Raw genomic sequence first — 21306 nt, 5'->3', positions numbered from 1 at the left:
ATTTTGAGCATGATTTTCGATAAATGTATGAGAGTATTAAAAATGATTGTAGGAATAAAATCAAAATTTTGATTTTGTATGAAATACTTGTCTTCCATTTATTTCAGTTATGCTTTAATCGACTAAAATTTCAATGTCATCAAGCGTCTGTTACATCTAGATGAAATAAGAAGAATGCAATCGACTAAAATCAGCAAATTAACCCCGGCATTATTGCCACTGATTAGTTAGTATCTTAAACCTTTGGTTTCTTTTCTAACAGTTTACAATGTTCACATTTATTAAGACACAGCGTTAAAGCATAAGTATTATAATACGGAATGCAATATATTTTCGCGACTATTCATGTTAGTTTAGGTTATAGACAACTAAATAATGTTCTTATACATATTCTATGCTAAATAGACTGATTTGCATTCGAAATAACACTGATTTCAAGAGTTTCACGTCCCTCAACATCATATATGGGACATAATCCACCTCAATGTCCGTCAACGAGTCTTCTGAAGATATTTTTACTATGGCAGACTCGTGACGTCCACTACTATACCTTACGATATATGTCAGTAAATATTGACGACTTTAAGCAATAAATATAATATACTGAAAAATGTAAAATCAAATTATTTTCAAAGCATAACCTTTCTTCGGACATTGTTGCTCGCAATCTGATGACGATTCATAGACGAATCGCACGAATTGGTGACGTACTAAGCAATATAATCACATGACTATTTTCCTAAACAAAATGGCGAACGTCAAAAACATAACCGAATAGCTGAATAGTGGTTGCTTCCGAAATGATTTTCTTATGTAACCAAATATTGCAAAGCTACAAAATCGGCACCAATAAAAAGATAAAAGATTATTGTACTTACCTAGAGTATAAAATCATTTAATAAATCCAGTTTAGGCATATAAAACTTGTATTAAAATCTTGACATTTTGCATTAGGCACATACAACTTCCGGTTCAGGCGATCTCGTTGACCTCATTACCACTAGCCCAGCAAAAAATAGCGAACAATCCTTGCGCAGAGAATCCCTGCGCCCACAATTTTGAAAATATCTCGGCTATAAATTCAAATTTCTACGAAAATATTATTGCATTTTATTAAACAAATATTTATTTTAATTTATGTCGTTATGCCAAAAAACATGTTCAGATATTAGTCCACCTAAATGACCGTCAACCAGTCTTTTGACAATTTTTAGACTATGGCAGACTGGTGATACAGGGATACACATGAAATGTCAAAATAATAAAAAAGTATCCCTGATCGCTCATTATTGTAGCTAGTTCAGATATGATAAAATCTTACATTTGTTGATTGTTTATCAAGTATCCCGATATCTGTAAATCAGGGACAAATCTGACTGGTTGTGTACATGTATAAGATGGTATTCGTGACTCTAATGACAAATTCAATCCAGTTTAGATCACTGCTGGTATATATTGAACAATTTTGTGATTATTATTCAACATCGATGCATAATATTACAATAAATTATTTCACCCGGGGTGTTAAATGATAGAGAGTTGTTGTGTTGAAATGTCAAAATAAAAAAGTATCCCTGATCGCTCATTATAGTAGCTAATATGGGCAGCCTGGGCGGTGTTGATTGAATTCAGTTTGAAAGAAAAACAACACCACCATTGTTGAGTATTGTATCTTCTTTTTTTGACAAACGGATATAGTTATTGTACAAAAAATAAGTGGATTTTGGTACGTTTAATAACATGCATCTGCTATTTACATGAAGAGGTTGCTCATTTATAGATGTTGCAGATGTTGGGCACTAAAATCATAAAATTATCGCAGTTGCAAAGTTTTATCTTTGTTAATCTTGTAGATTCCCTAGTCAATTGGCTGTAGTGATCCTGTTAAAATATAGGTGTCTCGGGTCCCTGGGTTACTGCTAGTGTCTAGCCTGCAAACCATGCTTTAATTCCCTGTCATGTGTTAATTAAAAGAAGAAAAAAATGCATGTAACACTGATAAGTTACTTCAAAATCGGGGTAATGTGCCCTTAAGGTAATATTAAACTAATACTTGAATTAACTGCTAAAATCTGCTTACAGACATATAACTTGTAAAAATAGAGAGACAAAAACATGAGGTGCTATATATTCCAGGATAATAAATCCGAATGAGTGTGTATTTTTGTTGAGTTTATATGTTTTTTTAACAAAAAAAGATATCCTACATGTGAATTATAAAAAATAAGTCACTTCTTTTAACAAAAAGTGGTGACCATTGTTTAAAAACCAATTATATCAAGAACATTTTCAGATAGAAAAAACAGCAGAACAGACCTAATAAGCAGAAATTGCTCCGAAGCTATGGTGCATCTGCTCTATACAACTACACGAAAATTTCCAGTACCAGGTTGTGAAAGGGAAAACTGAGATTCTGAGGAATTAACATTTATATTAAACTACATGCAAACAATTAAAACTGCCCTGATTTCCTAGTGTTAGAGCGTCCACTTTAGGAGCAGGAGGTCCAAGGTTCAATCCCTGGCCATGTCACACCAAGATGTTATAAATTATACCATAGCTTCCTTGATGTTTGATGTTTGAGTAGTACTTGGAATGTTTGAGTTCCAAGTACTAGGTTAATGCAGGAAAATTGTCATTGCTTAACAAAGGGCATGTTTCAAGAACCAAATCAAAACAAAATAAGGGTATCTCACCCAGATCATCTTGTATCACACTCTGTTTCTTAAATTCTGCTGTCCTTTTAAGAAAAACTTGTCTACATCAAGGGGTTTCACATTGACAGAAGATAGCGATCTTGAAGAAAATGGCATGTATGGAAATGAAAACACCCTGGTTGTTTTAACTTGCATATCGGTGTATATTCAGGTGATGGCTGCTTGTGTCCACGCCGCTGCTACCAGTCACACAGAATCCGAAGCCAGACCCTTGAACGTCATAGAACTTCTCCATTGAACGCAGACAAAGAAAAATATGTACCAGAAACATTGCAAAATGTTGATAAAAGACCTCCAAATGCAAAATTTTTGTGCGTTTAATTTTAGATTTGAACTATCTTAAAAGATAAAGCACAATATTGAACACTACTAAACATTTTACTTTGTTTTGCATTATATTAATGTTCATACAATTAAAAATTAGTTCCAAACATAGTATTATAACAAATTGTTTCTGTGTTTTGCATAAAATTATAAATTCTGCCTATAATTTGTTATAATTATGCCCAAAGACCCAAGATCATTTGTCAAATAACTTTATATTTTATAAGGGAGCAAAATCCGGAGTTCTTGCCAAGACCAGACTGGGCTTACCGAGATCGGCTCTGTGAGATGCTAGAAAGACGAGACATGTACAGCCGGCGACGTAACATCATTATACCCGAGTTCTATGTTGGTAAGCATGCAGTGCAAAACTAGAAGTAATTTACCCCCGGTATGTGTTTATGTTAAAGGTGATATATACGTTGTATAACCCTCCTCAAAGATTTAAGAATAATTATTTTGAATAAAGTCTTTCTTTGTACTTTTGTTGCAAAGTAATTAAATCAAATGTTGAAAGGCAATGAAGAAACTGTTCAACCCATGTAAAAAAAAATTTAATACATTTTGTTTATGATCCTATTTCAGGCAGCGTTCTGGCAGTAACAGTTGCAGACAAGAATGAGCCAGGCAAGTCGTCCCGGTTTCTGGGCATCTGTATACATAGAGATGATCCAGGCCTTCACCACAAGATCATCCTCAGAAATATCATTGATGGACAAGGCAAGAAAAACTTTGAAATTTGTCGAACTGATTTAGAACTTTTAGAAATAGTATTAATAGTTATTCCATAAAAATATGATTTTCGAAAAGAAATATTCTGTACATTTTTTTCAAATTTATGGGATAAAGTTCAGAAATAATACTGTATTATACTGTGTAAAGGATATTTCTTGTGGAGGTTCAGAGGGGGCAAGACCATTCTACATCAAAATCACACATATTCTCGCCTAGTTTGTAATATAATCAGTAAAGAAACGGAAAGTCAATAGATGCTGACCACCATATTTATGAAGTTTAATGTGATAAGGTCCAATACTTTTAGGAGCCTTATGGGGCACACATTTCAGACCATGTCAAAATCCAAAACTGTTGTAGGACCTGGTGAAATGTCTAACTAAACTTCCAATGAGGACCAACATTCCTATGAAGTTGCACGAGTGTATATGCAATACATTTTTAGCTAAATGCAAAACAAGATAGTCCAGTGATCTATGGTATTAAGCTTTTTTCCCTGAGTTTTCACCTGTTTTTTTGACTGCGTCCTGTCTATGCTAGCATCCTATACACAGTATAAAACAGTAAAAACAAATAATGGAATGTCTTTAACCGTTGAACAAAAAGTATGGTTTATTTATTTATTTGAATGCTATGACTTATATTAAGTATGTCTCATATTGATGAAGAGGAATGTTTGTCATCAGGTATTGAGGTGATGTATGAGATCTACAGCCCAGTTATCCAAAAAATTGAGGTTATCCGACTTGAAAAGCGACTTGACAAAGAGCTCTTCTACCTGCGTGACTGCCCGCATGAGTTTTCATATTTCCCCCAGGATATGGAGCCTGCTATTATTCACAAGGGCATGGATGTCCCTGTCAACCAACTCAAGGTCAGTTTATTGTGTCGCGTTCAAAGTATCACTTTGTCCAGCAGCTATGTTTCTGTTTGTGTCACAATTTTGTTTATATAGTAACTTTGAATGACACATTGGTGATGGTGAGTAAATGACCCTATTTTGGGCATTACTAAGTTGGTCAAGGTCATTGTGACCTATTCTAGAAGAAAATAGTTTGTAAAGTTCACAAACTTTTATTCACATTGGTCATGGTCAGTAGATGGCCTCTATTGATTTGGGGATCAAAGTCTGTAGGAACTCTTACTAGAAATAATATTTCTGAGGAAAAAACTTGTCTGGACACTCTGTAAATGTAACTGTCTTTTTACTAGGGCATTCCCCATACGTGATCTGAATGTTGTAGGTTAAGCTGAACATGCGTCCGTGGAGCCAGCGTTGGGAGAGGCATGAACTGCAGGGGGTGGAGCCGTTCACGGGCTGGAAGGACAAGAAACAGAAGGACAAGATTGAGAGGCTGAAAAACCATCCTCAGGTGCAGAAGCCCTGGGAGAAACACGACATCATGAAACACTACAGAGAGTCCATCAATCCTGTGGACACTAAGAGCATATACGCTGAAGTTGAGGAGAACTCAAAAGACTGGAAAGTTAAGACTGATCCTTCTGACACTAAAGAGGATAAGTGATTTATAGTTAGGATTTGTTTGTCTGTAATAAATGCTTTATGACTTTTCTTTGTGGTTCAGTAGTTATACAACCCAAATAAGAAAGATAATTGGAAGCCACAGTGCATGTTGGTTGGTGTGTTTATTTTGTCTGGGCTGCTTATTGTTAATGGTTCAATGAATCATGGTACAGTAAAACTGCGATCGTTCGAACAAGCGGTCGTTCGAGAACCGGCGTTCCCTCGAGGTCGGAGCTTGGTCCCTAACTTTTTCCTTCTATTTTCATATAAGATAAACCTACGCTGCATCGAAACCTAATTATGTCGAGGAGTCGAGCAATATTCTTGGTCCCAAGTACACAAATCATGCACAAAACCTTATGGCTCCCTCGAGGTCATAATTTCACACTTTTTCCCGAACGCATGTTCCAAAATAAACAAACAATTGCTAGGTATTTAAATTTTCGCAAGTTGTAAAAATTGCAATGACAGTTGAAAGGCAATTTATAAGGTGTGAACAACCGTTTAACAATGTTAACGCATGACCGATATTAGTTGATATGGGCAGTTTAGAACATAATTATGAGAAGTTAATGACGAGCAGTTAATTGTGAGAAATGTAAATGAGTAATAAAAATATGAATAAACACTACGATATCGATCCAACATCGGAATATCTGAAAATATTACCTTTTTGACACTTTGCTTTGCAATATGGCTATTTGGTAAAAAAAATCGATTTATTGATATTTCTTTTACATTTTATATTTAAGTATACATAAAGTAAACGACAGCCTTTGAACATATCAGCGATTTCCACAACGCAACACATAATCGTTGTCTTAGTAAACAGACTACTTCATACTTGAAATACACTGAAATATATTTCATAACAGACTGGAGAATTGAAAATCGGGTCGTTCGAAACATCGGTTTCCTCGAGGTTTAGGCTCGGTCCCCGGCGACTTCGAGCGATCGCAGTTTTACTGTATTTAAAATTTTAGGAATTTAAAAAAACACATTTTACATGGAGCTATTATGGTCCCCACTGCAGTTTCACATCATAAGTTGGGCCATTTTACTCATTAGTAAGGTCACCATTGCAGTTTTTAATCGTAAGTTGAGCTATAAGTAAGGTCACCACTGCAGTTTTCCATCATAAGTTGAACTTTAAGTAAGGTCACCACTGCAGTTTTCCATCGTAAGTTGAGCTATAAGTAAGGTCACCACTGCAGTTTTCCATTGTAAATTGAGCTATAGTTAGGTCACCACTCAGTGATTTTTTTTGGTGCGATATACTACCTTCTAAAGGCTGTTTCCCCTTGCGAAAAAACTGTCCATTTTCCCCAAAATTTTATATTTTTTTCCCAATTTAATACATGTCCATTATGTGAATGAATAAAAAATCAATGAATTTCATTTAATCTAAACAAAATCTTGACATTACTTACTCTTTCACAGCATTTTGTATGCATTATAAAGTTAAAACATGTATATTAGCCATTATATTAGCTATTTTGGCCTGATTTTGTATTTTTCCCAAAGGCAAAATATTTTCCCTATTTGCAAGGCACAGGCGGTAAAAATAATTCCAAAAAAAATCACTGCCACTGCAGATTTCCATTGAAAGTTGAGCTATAAGTAAGGTCACCACTGCAGTTTTCCATTGTAAATTGAGCTATAAGTAAGGTCACCACTGCAGTTTTCCATTGTAAATTGAGCTATAAGTAAGGTCACCACTGCAGTTTTCCATTGTAAATTGAGCTATAAGTAAGGTCACCACTGCAGTTTTCCATTGAAAGTTGAGCTATTGGTAAGGTCATCATTGCAGTTTTCCATTGAAAGTTGAGCTATTGGTAAGGTCATCATTGCAGTTTTCCATTGGAAGTTGAGCTTAAAGTATGGTCACCTCAGCAGTTTTCCATCGGAAGTTGAGCTTAAAGTATGGTCACCACTGCAGTTTTCTTTCGTAAGTTGAGCTATTAGTAACATCACCATTGCAGTTTTCCATTGAAAATTGAGCTATGAGTAAGGTCACCATTGCAGTTTTCCATTGAAAGTTGAGCTATTAGTAAGGTCACCATTGCAGTTTTCCATTGAAAGTTGAGCTATTAGTAACGTCACCATTGCAGTTTTCCATTGAAAATTGAGCTATGAGTAAGGTCACCACTGCAGTTTTCCATGGTAAGCTCATCTATCAGTTTTCCATTGGAAGTTGAGCTTAAAGTATGGTCACCACTGCAGTTTTTAATTGAATGTTGAGCTATAAGTAAGGTCACCATTGCAGTTTTCCATCGTAAGTTGAGCTATAAGTAAGGTCACCACAGCAGTTTTCCATCGTAAGTTGAGCTATAAGTATGGTCACCACTGCAGTTTTCAATTGAATGTTGAGCTATAAGTACGGTCACCACTGCAGTTTTCCATTGTTAGCTCAGCTATCAGTTTTCCATCGGAAGTTGAGCTTAAAGTACGGTCACCACTGCAGTTTTCTATTGTAAGTTGAACTATTAGTAAGGTAACCGTTGCAGTTTCACATAATAAGATGAGCGTTTACGGTCACTATTGCAGCTTGGTACCTGGATATATGGGGTCCTACAGCATAACTTCATACTATTGGAAATACAGTCAAACCTGTATTAAGTGGATACCTTTGGGAAAGGGTCAAAGTCGCTGCTTAAGACAAGTGGCCACTGAATCCAGGTTGGAAATAGCGGTAACTTAAGCCTCCATTGTATGTTCAGCTATCAGTTTGATTTTAAAACTATGGGGGAATTTGGGGAGGCCCGATAAGGCAGGTGACCCTTCAACCAGGTTTGATGTATTGCCATTTCTTGACTGTGAAACCCTGGTTCAAGTTTCTATGAAGGATATTGCCCTTTACATATTCCTGCTACCATTTTTTGCAAGCCACCCCCTCAAATAGACGGTTTGACCTTGAACTGCATACAATACGGTAAGCTTGATGCCAAAAGGTTAATTTTCCAAAAGGTTGACTAAGCAGAAAATAATCCCAATTTGGTGTTTTTTCCACTGATCTTTGTTTTAGCTTGGTTTAAAATCTCTTACACTACACTGTGCAACACCATTCTACTTCAAAATCACTCTTATTCTTGACTAGCCGAGTGTAATGTAATTAGTAAAGAAACGGAAAGTCCATAGTTCCAATGCTGACCATCGTATTTATGAAGTTTAATTGGATTAGGTCCAATATATTTGGAGCTGCATGGGACAAACATTTTCAGACCATTTTTTACTATTTCAAAGTCCATAACTTGTTGAACATGATAAACTTCCAATGCTGACCACCATTCCTATGAAGTTGCATAAGTGTATGTGAAATACATTTGGAGCTAAATGCAAAACAAGATTGTTCAGTGATTTGATGGGACACGATGTGACGGAAGCAATAAGACAGAAGCAACTTCCGATAATATATTGGGACGTACAATAAACAGCGAAGTTGTAAGGAATATTGTTTATTTTTTATGCAAGTTTCATCAATGGCAAATGATAAAATATTCAATGTATCTACCTCCAGTAACATCTACATATATATGCACAATATATGCCTAACAGAAAGAAACAAGAACAGATAAAGAGCCATTAACAACAGGCTAAAGACATATTTAATCAAATAAATTTTAAGCACAGAGAGGAGAGGACTTACATGTTAATTTGTTCATTAAACAATATCATAAAGATAACACTGTTGAACATTAAATTTAGTTCCACTTAAAAAGCTTAAACACACTGGCCTTATTTTGTTCAGAACTTTGTTAACTTAACAATATGATAAACAAATGGTTGATAACTTTTAACAATGAAATATTTTATGGTGTGTCATATATTTTAAAGGGGCTGTCTCACGTATGATAAAATAGCAGAAAAAAAGAAAATTGTCAAAAACTGACATAAACTTGGCATTGATGTGTACAATGCATTGAAACTTACTAACCCAAGTACCACATAGTTTACAATTTATTTCAGTTTAGCAGTTATTTCATATTTTTCCATTAAAAAAGATTACTGGGTATGTGTACCAGGTAGAATTCATTCCTTATGCGTGATATTACCGAGGTAGGTGTATAGCTTAATTATGTCGACCGATTAGAATAAGCCTTAGTAGCTCAGTTAGTAAGATGCTGGGCTTCAATTTTGGCGACGCGGGTTCAGACCCGGTTTCCGACACAATTTTTTTTTACATTTTGGTACTTTTTTTTTACAATTATGATATCAAAGCGTAACACATTCTATTAGATAATTGTCCTGAGATTCGTTACAGAAAAAAACTTTTTTTGGTGCCAATCTGTGACACAGTCCCTTTAATACATGTAGAATAAGTATAGCTCAAACAGTTGTCCCAACTCTAGTTAGGAATACTGTGAATTATATGCGTATCCGTGAAACTTCCAGAGCAATATAGATTATAAAGATAACAACAATGACATCAACAATGTTGTTAACTCTAACTAAGTACTGAAGAAACAGCCCATTTATATGTTAACACTTCCACTTACGCTTTGACACATTTTTTCTTGTAAAAGCCAGCAGTTGAGAGGTGTTTTAATGGCTCTGCAGGAATAATTCCCCATGTTCAAAATATTGACACGAGTGATTTGCAGATATGTCTCCGAGAGTGTGTGATTTGTTGCTACATTAAATAACATAGATATCACAGGAAAGTGTATCACATCAGCTGAATATGGATTGATCCCTAAACATTTAACAACATAACTAATCTTGTGAAATACAACTATACAACCAACGTCCTATCCAAAAACAAGACGCAATTACAACATGTACACTTGAGAACAAGAACAAATAACCCATTATGAACTACAGTTAATCTAATAATATAAAAAAAATAATGAACACAACATGTAAATGCCTAAAAGCATTTGAGATATAAATGCAATTCCAGTGAAAACGCCCAAATATCCCAACCCCCATTGTTCACAGGTAAATATGCCAAGTAATGAAATGTACATATTTTTGTTCAATAATCTGCAACGACAACAGGATTATAAAAAAATATTATGTGTTTTTCTGAAGTCATTGAGAGAGTTCTAAAAAAGCTGTATTTCAAACTGTGTATAAAAGCTGCATTAAAGCCCCAATATCCATGCTCAAACACTTGATAAACAGCTAGTGAAAACATGTTGCATTGTCAAATGGCAGCCATGTAAGAGTGTTCCAACCGCAGGAAGAGCGCACAAGGTCACGTGGCTGAGGAAGGTAGTCTGTTTGGTCGCTGTAACTGGGCGGCCGATATGATAGGGACATGTGAGTGGTTGGCAGGGCTCCGGGAACGAGACCGTGTGCGGTGGCGTCTTGTCGGCGTTGTTGGCACTGTGATGTCCTGCAAGGGAAATAATGACAAGGTGAAATCATTATCATAAAATTGCAAAATTATTTCAGGATTTTTTTTCTTTATCACAATCCTTCTAATGACTGTAGTGCATTTTTAATATAAATTGCTATAATACATAGAAAAAATATTGGATGCAATAGTTTGAGTCTTTCACATCACCAGAGAAATATGTAAGGAAAGATAACTTTAACTACACCATCAATATCAAAATCCATTGTTAGGAAATATTCATCAATCACCTGATAGGATGAAACCTCTCAGAACAAAATGATTATGTCCAGTACAAAGATGGTCAGCTATATAAAATATTGTATTTACATGTACTACCATACTCAAAATCCCAATTGTAAGTAATAATGATAATTTTACTATATAATTCTATGTTACTACTTCTGAATACCAAATGTGACAAAAATATGGAAATCAAAATCTACAGATACAAAACATATGAACATGTTTGTCTCATTTAAGTCTACGTCAACTAATGTTTGCCATTTCTATGATAATGATTTTGACCTTCATATCCATTTCTAATAATGATTTTTAAATTCCAAACATCTAAAACCTATTAACCAAGAGAGACTCTAAATCACCGATTCTGGATCCGGTGGGTACATTAACGAAGCAGTTCTGTACATCCAATACTGTCTTCGCTGTAAATGTTGTCAGGAAGAATTTAAAAATTATAAAACAGATGCTTAAATTATATCAGAGCTAATTGTACATGTAACAAAAATGCATGCCAATGCTCAGAGCACATCTCTAAAGACTGGTATGTCAATATGAGTCTCATTTTCCTGTGAAGATCTTGATGTTTAACAAGCATTAACTAACAGTAAATTGCCAACAATGCAATGAAAAATATCAACATAAGCAACTTTCAGCCACATTGAGTGCAGCTGGGTTAGGATGACATTCGGCACATACAAGCATAAGTTGTAAACAATGGCTTTTGGTCCTATTCATTATATTATTATTATGTACTAGCAATAATAATCAACTTGCAAAACAAAGCAACAAAAACAAGTTTGTAATCCAGCAAATCAATACATACTGATCAACCCTGTGAAAAATAGAATGAAAACAAATAAACATATATCTACAGAAATATAACATTATAACTTTTAAAGTTAAATTACCAAACTTAGTAATACTGTTGTACACATGTGTTGCAATACTGAAATTAAATATAGCGTGAGAACTATGTATGGAATAATAATAGAGCATATATATATATACACTTAAGGGCATAGGTGGTGATGTAAGAGGGGAATGATGGAGAGAGGGATCTGATTTCTGACATGCACACAAGGAACACACAGGCAACTGTTGTGTTAGTATTAAGATGAACATGGCGATGTTAGTTGAACATGTTTAGTGAAACAAACTATATCAACAACAAAAAAAAATGTCATAGGCATGGGAAAAATGACATTTTAATATCCTTTTTCAGATTTACAATACCTTTTTCAGATTTATTAGTCTTTCCAGATTTTTAAAAGGCCTTTAAGTTTTATAGTAGCCCTTTAAGAATTATAACAGCTTTTTTCACATTTATGATAGACATTCCTGACTAATAATTGCCTAGTACCATGATTTATAATAACCTATCCAGATTTATAGTAGCCCACATGTATTAAAGCTTTCGAGGTTTATAAAATCCTTTCCAGAATTATAAAATCCTTTCCAGATTCATTAAAGCCTTTCCAGATTTATAAAAAGCCTTTCAAGATTTATGAAAGCATTTTCAGATTTATAAAAGCATTTTCAGATTTATAAAAGCATTTTCAGATTTATAGTAGCCCAGATTTATAAAAGCCTTCAGATTTATAAAATCAAAGATTTATAGTAGCCCGGATTTATCAAAGACATTCCACATTCATGAAAGCCTTTCCAGATTAATAGTAGCCCAGATTTATAAAAGCCTATACAGATTTATAGTAGCCCCCATTTACAAAAGTTTTCCATATTTATACAAGCCTTTATAGAATTACAAAAGCCTTTCCAGATTCATAAAAGCCCATTCAGATTTATAAAAGCCTTTTCATATTTATAATAGCCCAAATTTATAAAAGCCTTTCCAGATTTATAAAAAGCCTTTAAAGATTTATAAAAGCCTTTTCAGATTTATAATGCCGGTAGCCCAGATGTATAAAAGCCTTTTTAGATTTATAAAAAACCTTTCAAGATTTATAAAAGCCTTTTCAGATTTATAGTAGCCCTGATTTATAAATACCTTTTAAGATTATATAGTAGCCCAGGGTTGGTATTCATAAAAAATCTTAAAGTCATTTCTTAACTTAAGTTGATTTCTTAAAATGTTCATTGTCAAATTAAAAGAAAAAAATAAGTGATTTTAGAATAAAATATGCATATTCAATAACATCAATGACAATTAAGTATTTTAGGATATTATTAAGTTATAATATCGAATGACTGCTGAGATACTTAACTTAGGAAAATGACTTAAGTTAGGAAATGACTTAAGTTAGGAAATGACTTAAGATGTTTTAAGAATACCGGCCCAGATTTATAAAAGCATTTCCAGAATTATAAAAGCCTTTTCAGATTTATAGTTGCCAAGATTTAAAAAGCCTTTCCAGTTTATAGTAGCCCACAATTATAAAAGCCTTTCCAGAGTTATAAAAGGACTTTCAGATTTATAAAAGCCTTTCCAGATTTATAATAGCTTTTTCAGATTTATAATAGCTTTTCCAGATTTATAATACCGTATTTTCTCGACTATAAGACGGGGAAATTGGGTCCTGATTTTTACCCCAAAAGTAGGGGACCCGTCTTATAAGCGAGTCGATAAAATATTAAAAAAAGATTCAAGTCAAAATCAGTAAAATTTTACATAGGGTATTTGTCTATCCAGTATATCATCTGCCGATACCAGTATGGGGCAATTAAGTAAACAACAACACGAAATCTCTTCACCGCGCGTGCTCTGACGTCACACAGTGTACCGTTATATCTGCATTTTTTCTCATGGCGCGTGTCAGTATAATTAGTTTGACAGATATATCAAATCAATAAATTGGAATGATGTAGGGTACCTAACTGTCAATTTGATTAAGCAAACAAATGACAATGCGAATATGAATCCTTTATGTTCGTCGCCAATCAAGGGACAATTATTGCCTAAAGCATTATTGCTAAACAAACACCTATTCATGCCTCGGTTTTTCGCAGTTATGTTATTGAAGCCATTTATTTTGCCGAAGAACTTCATTGGTGTCTTCAATAAAAAAATAAACTAAAACAAACATATGTTGTTATTGATTAATTATTAAAATTCCGATAAGTAACGACCTGCAAACTTAAACGCGTAACCATGTACTATTTTTTAACCTACATCCAAAATAGAGAGCTCACAGCTGACCGCCATTTTCTTTGAGTAAAACAAAAACAGTTACCGCGAAAGTCGATAATTATCCGTTGAGCTTGAACATTTTTACACATTAGGAAGAATTTTAGCATTTTAGATTTGCTTAAAAATTGACACCGTCTTATAAGCGAGTCGAAACAAAAAGCACCAGATTTCATGGGCAAAGTTAGGGGGCCGTCTTATAAGCGAATCGCCTTATAGTCGAGAAAATACGGTAGCTTTTTCAGATTTATAAGCCTTTCCAGATTTATAGTTGCCCAGATTTATAAAAGCCTTTTCAGATTTATATTAGCCCAGGCTTATAAAAGCTTTATAGTAGCCCAGATCTTTAATAGCATTTATAAGTTTCTGTACATGCAAAGTTACAGGCCCAGACCACATTTCGTTGACATAAGTTGCAGCACTCACCGTTATTACAGTTAATTTACTCTGCTATAGAAAGCATATGTCTTGAAAAGAATAGCTTATCAATCTTATACTTTCTATGATGGGGATGCATGAGAAACCTAGAACGATGCTGAAATAAAATGGAATGAAGTAGGTTAAATGCAAACTTGATGATGATGATGATGATGATGATGATGATGATGATGATGATGATGATTAATAGGGTAGATGAAGGTTTAAGATAAACATTCTGTACATAAGCAACATGGTTACGTGAATAGCCAATACAATAGTGAAACTGGGCTGAATAAGTTAGTCAATGTCAAAATGGAAACTAATGAAATAAATGATTTATGCACAGGAAAGCAACAATATGTTGATGCAGTAACTACATGAACGTGATTTCAATATGTGGACAGGCAGGAAGGGGAAATGTTCTGTTTGTGAGCCACTTACAATGTTTTGCTGCTTGGTAGATGATGGTACTTTCTCTGCTAAGTTTTCCTGAAACAGTAAAACATGACATTGTCACCATCAAAAACAGAATAATCCACATTTTTTTAATCATCTTTGATTTTTTTTCTCAGAAACCATTGACAACATTAAACAAATTGAATTACAGTGAAACTGCGTTCCCTCAAACAAGCGGTCGTTCGAGAACCGGCGTTCCCTCGAAGTCGGAGCTTGGTCCCGAACTTTTTTCCTTCTATTTTCATATAAAATATACCCACGCTGCATCGAAACCTAATCATGTCGAGCAGTCGAGCAATATCCTCGGTCCCAAGTACACAAATCGTGCACAAAACCTTATGGCTCCCTCGAGGACATAATTTCAAACTTTTTCCCGAACGCGTGTTCCAAAATAAACAAACAATTGCTAGGTGTTAAAATTTTCGCAAGTTGTAAAAATTGCAATGACAGTTGAAAGGCAATTTGATAAGGTGTGAAAAACCGTTTTTCACTGTTAACGCATGAACGATATTAGTTGATATGGGCATTTGAGATGATAATTAATCGCCTAGTCTTATCATTTTGATTAAACATGATGCTTTGACAATAACATGATGAACAAGTATTTATAAAAACCATAAAACAGTTAGTCTAAATTTAACACCATGGTTAAGGCAATGAGCTAAGAGTTAACATATTTACAGTGGAACCACTGCGGGCAATGTCCTCTTTCTTTGATGGCAAGATGCCGTGGAAGGATGCGTGACGTTTAATGTTGTTGGTGGTGGATGGGGTACTGGAGGGTGTTGGGGTCTTGCTGGAGTCGCGAATCACGGGGGAGTGGTCCGCACGGAGGCCAGGGGATGGGGGCTGCTCCGCACTTGACTTCACAGGAACTCCTCGGTGATCAGATGCAGTCCTACACACAATATAAAAGAGACTTGTGTGATAACATAAGAAAAGGTCAAATCATTTTTATACATACCTTGAACAAATCAGAATGGTTCCCATATCATCTTTTATCATCTGCTTCTTATTTAACAAAAAAATACAAATAATGTAAGGAATTTGTATAAAAATTTGTATATGAACAGGAATCTGTACATTTTAAACAGACCTTGATTACACGAGATTCACATTTTTTTTATAAGCAATGTCAACTGTAAAATATTGAAGAAGTAGTTCTCCATTAGTAACTACCTATATTGGCACACTCAAGACATCAAGGCAATCTCAAGTCAATCCATGTAACAAGTGCATTCACAAACCATTATCAACATCACAGTCACAAACAGTGTTTCCTTTTTTCCATGAGTACATAGTACAACATGTACATGAGTGTTACACCATCACCATACCAAAATACTTCCGATTAACAGTATGAAGATTTTATTTCCATGCCAATTAAAAACGGCAATTTTAATGTTATTTTACTTTTGCGTAGCCTATTCAATGTGTTTATTAAATTGTTTGTCAAAAAGATTGCACACTGCAAAGTGATGGTAATTACCAATATAATGTAAAACACAAGATGAATGATCATTTCCCCTGTTATGTATGGCATCATGACAGTTTATCCAGATGATACAAACTCAAGTGCTTACTCAGGGGCATGCCGGATCTGTCGGATATATTGTGACAATAAGGTTGGGTTTATAAGATAGTGTATGTTATGTTATTGGTTGATGAGGCCTGGTAGCTATAAAGAAAGAAAATGGACTATGGAATATGAATATTTTTATAATACCGGTCATGGAAAAAATCTATTCTCTATTTATACTTTATACTACAGTGTAGGTTTACCTTCTATGAGTGCGGTGAGGTGGTCTATGGACCTGCTGGCTGTCATCACTGTGTGCCCCAGAACTGTCGTTATTCCCTGTTGCCACCGCAACCACATCCCCACTCTCACTGTCACCGCTTGCCTTCCGTCCCGGCTCCTCACGGTCACAGGAGTTGCGCTTTATTTTGGTTGTTCTTAACGAGTCCTCCTGTGTTTTTGAAAAGTTTTGAAGTTTTTGCAACAGTTTTGCAACTATCCCAGTGTTGCTTGGGTTGGGATTTGCATTTTTAGCGTCCATGTCAATGGCTCTAGCTGCACTCGAATTTGCTGGGATATCGCTCTCTGAACATGTTGAGTTGTTTCTACTGCGTCGTCGTTCAGAGCTGGTGGGAGAGTATCTCTCTGTAGGGCTTCTGTTGTGGTCATGAGATGAACGTGTGGATAGGTTCTCAAGGCTTGAGTATTTCCCGTCCCGTTTGGGAATCGGTGGTGGCAAGTCACTGGTGCTGCTATCCACCTGACTCTGTGTTAGAGTTGCCGTGGAAGACGCATTACTTCCTGCACTCTGTCTCTGCCCCGAGAATCTCTGCTCCAAGATCTCACCCATTGGCAACCTCCGCCTATCCCCCTGTGCCCCAGAGGATTTAGGGTCAAGGTTATCACTGAGCGCAGGACTTGATGGTCTACTTCCTGAACCATGCCTTTTTCTGCCATCAATCACAGGAACACCCTGACTGCCAGCAGTGGGGCTGATTTTTGCACTATTACGTTTACTGTCACTGCGCGTCAAACCTCCTGTGTCACTATCCTCACGAGAGTTGTCCTTTGAGCGCCTCCGTCGCACAGAGGGACTCTCTGTACCACTGAGGTACTTTTCACCATCGATTGTCCTGGTATGAATAATTGCACTAGAAACTGACGAGGAACTGTCAGAGATATCCCCTCTACCCTCACTCCTCTCTGATTTCATATCTCGACTACGTCGTCTTCTATGACCCTTAACATGTTGTTCCTTTTGTTCAACACTATTATCAATGTCAATAGATTTCCCCCCTGTGCTGAGGGAAAACAACACTGAGTTTTGGCTGTCAATAGTAAATGTCGAGGACAGACTCTGGTTTGTCTCCTTAGCCTGTCCACTCTTGTTCACCCCGTCATAACTGAAGCCTTGTGACTCCTGTGTGTGGGATTTGGGCGACCTCATTACAGGGCTTTGTGGGGTCTCCTGGGGCCGCAGGCTGTCATCAGCCTGTCTGCTCTGGTAATCCTTGCTCGAGGTACGTTTATGTTTGTGCAGCCTGGGCTGTGTCATAATGCCCTCTGCTTCTAACTCCATTTTTGAAGGTGGTCGCTCAGTCTCCTTCGGTGAGTGTCCACTCCTTTCATGTTTATCATGTTTTCCTGATCGTGGAGATTTAGACTTGCGATTCCTCCGTGAATCCTTCCTGTGTGGCTGTTTTGGGCGTTCACTGCTCGTTGACTCGCGATCACTGTCATAGGAGCGGTTACTGTCACTGCTAGATGACCGCCTGCGTGAACCTTTCGACAGGGCTGCCATGACAACATCTGAACTGTTGGACTCACCAAGGTCAGACACTGCTTTCACATATATTCTGCAAATGGAAGTTTAAGATGTTAGGATGTAAACAAAATAAAACAAATTAAATTTATTATCATACTATTGCAGAAAAAATGTTCATATGAACTCAGAGCTCTTCAAGCTAATTATGTTATATACTGCCATGAAAGGGAAAAGCACATTTCATGTTTGACATTTGTTTACTTTCAGTTCTTGCAGTTGTTTGATTGTAAAGTTCAAATAGCTTGTACAGTTTGTCATATCAGTCATTTCATTGTTGAACTACAAGTTACAGTACAGAAGTCGTACTTGTATGTGAGTGTTGGGTCGAGCCCTTCAATCAGGGCTTTCTGCTTCGTCCCAGCTATCATGGCCTTTGCCTTGTCATTTACAAACACACGGTAACCTGCAAGCAGAAAACGATATGCATAATTATAACCAATAAGTTTTGTCAGTTGATTTTACAGTATGTTAATTAGGCGTGTTACCAATTTTACAAACCTTCATTTTAATTAAACTGATTCAGAATAGAAAATATCAAACTGAATACAATTATGCTAGCAATAGTAACAATTGTAAAACCTAGACCTAAATACCATTTTAATGCACAGTCAGCTGACATACAACAGGCAAGCTCCCCGTACATACCAATAACAGGCTTGTTAAGCTCACGTCCATCCCCACCCAGGATCTTACTGGCCTGCCAGCGCAGCACTAGGGCGGCAAGCCCCCGGTTCTCCAGCCTCAGGCCGCGAGGAGGGGTTGGGAAGCCAGGCTGGGGCACAGTACGAAAGTATGTGTCCTCCTCCTCGGACGGGTATGGGGACAAGGAGTGCGGTACCGCACCTGCAATACACAAGGGTGTGACCATACTGTGGCAGACTATCACCAGTAGCAGGATACCACTCCTAATTAATAGAATAATGTACAAGGACAATCATTAAGGGAAAAGTTACAGGGTCATATTTGAATGTTATAAATATTTAACCAATTTTAATTTGAGAACATTCCTTTAAACAAGTTTGAAACACAAACATAATAATGATACAAACTCTTCTTTGATACATCAACTGATAGTCAAATGTAACATTCTATGAAGCCTTACTATATTTATGCTAAGAAGCAAATACCACATAACAAATAGACTGCAAGTAATCCTAATTGTCAAGCCAATGTATTGTAACAATAACCACTATTTGTCAAGGTGTGCAGAGCCTATTTTGCAGTTTCTGTTCTGTTTGCAGACTTGTTATAAGCTCATTGTTATAAATAGAAAAAGACTGAATTCAATCAATCACAAGTTATGCTAAATCGGCATAAGTAATTTAACATCAATTACTGTTTTTCCAATGTGTGGGATATACCCTTAGAATAAAAGCATGTTCAAAGACATATACCATAGCCACAGAAACTAGATTGGGTTACGGATGGTGATCTAAGTTGTTAAAATATACTACGCATCAGTTAGTCATAGTGGCATGCATTATAACTGAAAAGTATGATATACTGCTATGCATAATGTAGATGCAAACCGGCTACATGAAGGCAGGGTATACACATGCAGGAGTGGAGATGCAGCCAATCACCATCTAGAAAGGAACCTAGACTAGCATGCATTAGTCTCAACCGCTAAATCAGGGCTTTCACAAACAATACATTCATGGTATTCATCTGGCCTTCAACTGATCTTTATTTTATCTTGTAGCATAAAATATGCAAGTGCTGCTATACATAAGTATGATTTAAGTCTGAATTGTCTCATTGGCTTATTGTAAATTTGTAAGGTTGAAATAAAACAAGTCCATAAGCTATGTACTGGTTAAAGGCTTTTTGGGCTTGCTCAAATTCTAAACAAAATCAAGCAGAGGTAGTTCAAAACTTAAATTCTAAGTACTAATTTAAAATAAAATTGAGCTTATTCACCGAAGTCTCAATTTAAAGATTGAGAAAGCCCTGAAATGATCAATGGATCTATAATCCTTGTTAATCTTGAGACTAGAAATAAAAAGAGAAACGTAAATCAAACACAGAATGCTCTATAAAGCTATTGTCTGATAACAAAGTTACAATACTCATGAGCTCATCTAAAGTTTACAGTTTGATGATTATTGAATTAGAAGTACTGGACCCAATTGAGGTCTAGTTTAATTATTCAAATACATTTTACCAAACTCAAAATTCAGATAAGCACTACAAGACTTGCCATATACTAGTAATTAATTGTACTAACAGAACCGATGTTTCTGGTTATTAATATTTTCACAGAAAAATATTCTCTGCGAATATATTTGAAAAAAAACCCATATAGATTTGCTTTTTTATAATTTGAAAGTAAAGTGCACAAAAACTAAATGCCAACACATTTTCTCAGGCATAACCAACCAAGTATTTTAGTAAAATATTGGACATACTACCCATATGCACAATATCATTGTAACCATGTATACTTAAGTTCCTGTTAATACCTAGAATAATTATTGTTTAAAATTATAGCTCAAGGTTTTATTTCATTGACACTGTAAGTAATGCAAATTTCATCAAGGTCATGACAATATGGGGACCTTTTTATTTACCCACACATAGATATGTATGGACATAGCCCTCTCTGTGTGGGGATCTGTAGCATGGCAAGTCTTGTGAGACTAGAGTGTTCAGGCAGACAGGCAGGCGGGTTGAGGAGTACAACAGTGAACATGCTGACCCCAGGAGGGTGGGGCACCCACCACGGTTACACCAGTCTTACCCCAGTGGGAGCCCGTGAGGGACTCATACTCTGATATTTCTAAATCTGAAAAGTCTCCCGTCACCAGGACTTCCTCCTGCTCATCTGTGTTTACAAAAATACCAACATTCCAAATTGTGAGAAATAATATTATGTGACACTTAAATGGTAAATAAATCAGATAAGATATAACCACAATGCCCTTGTACTAACTACCAGTAATGAAAAATACTATAATCTGTGCAACATATGAGATGGCAAGATTTAACTACCAGTTATCTATAATCGGTATTCCCTTATTTTGCAGTAATCATGACTCAACACCAATTACATATCTTCTTTC

At 35.9% G+C, this 21306-nt stretch overlaps 2 protein-coding genes across 12 annotated transcripts in view; one reads left to right on the top strand and one right to left on the bottom strand.

The window, feature by feature from the left end:
• The first annotated feature begins 134 nt into the window (after positions 1 to 134).
• Positions 135 to 5349, top strand: LOC128237385 (39S ribosomal protein L19, mitochondrial-like). The gene is made up of 6 exons (XM_052952882.1): positions 135 to 226; positions 2869 to 3028; positions 3269 to 3393; positions 3627 to 3761; positions 4463 to 4650; positions 5021 to 5349. The coding sequence occupies exons 1-6, from the start codon at positions 175 to 177 to the stop codon at positions 5300 to 5302; spliced, it is 942 nt and encodes a 313-aa protein (XP_052808842.1). The 5' UTR covers positions 135 to 174; the 3' UTR covers positions 5303 to 5349.
• A 3391-nt stretch (positions 5350 to 8740) lies between these two features.
• LOC128237384 (uncharacterized) overlaps positions 8741 to 21306 on the bottom strand; it is a 57902-nt gene continuing 45336 nt past the window's right edge. For 8 of the 11 annotated variants that reach the window (XM_052952874.1, XM_052952873.1, XM_052952872.1 and 5 more), the window contains 7 exons: positions 20985 to 21068; positions 18890 to 19087; positions 18551 to 18647; positions 16683 to 18275; positions 15582 to 15798; positions 14886 to 14933; positions 8741 to 10639 (listed from right to left, as the gene is read on the bottom strand). In XM_052952874.1, the coding sequence (XP_052808834.1) occupies positions 10499 to 10639; positions 14886 to 14933; positions 15582 to 15798; positions 16683 to 18275; positions 18551 to 18647; positions 18890 to 19087; positions 20985 to 21068 (2378 nt within the window). In that variant the 3' untranslated portion in view covers positions 8741 to 10498. Of the gene's footprint in view, positions 10640 to 14450; positions 14560 to 14885; positions 14934 to 15581; positions 15799 to 16389; positions 16501 to 16682; positions 18276 to 18550; positions 18648 to 18889; positions 19088 to 20984; positions 21069 to 21306 lie in introns of those variants that run through there. The other 3 variants (XM_052952876.1, XM_052952877.1, XR_008261593.1) reach the window with 3 other exon arrangements.

The sequence above is a fragment of the Mya arenaria genome, chromosome 6 (assembly GCF_026914265.1).
Source record: "Mya arenaria isolate MELC-2E11 chromosome 6, ASM2691426v1".
NCBI lineage: Eukaryota > Metazoa > Mollusca > Bivalvia > Myida > Myidae > Mya > Mya arenaria.
Note: the sequence above shows the minus strand (reverse complement) of the source record. Positions and strands in the feature narration are given on the sequence as shown.

Excerpts from the sequence above, each read along its gene's own strand:
- LOC128237385 (XM_052952882.1), top strand. The coding sequence starts at position 175 with ATGCAATCGACTAAAATCAGCAAATTAACCCCGGCATTATTGCCACTG. Across the intron at positions 227-2,868 it reads GGCATTATTGCCACTGATTA|GTGATGGCTGCTTGTGTCCA; the intron begins GTTAGTATCTTA and ends GTGTATATTCAG. Across the intron at positions 4,651-5,020 it reads TCCCTGTCAACCAACTCAAG|GTTAAGCTGAACATGCGTCC; the intron begins GTCAGTTTATTG and ends TGAATGTTGTAG.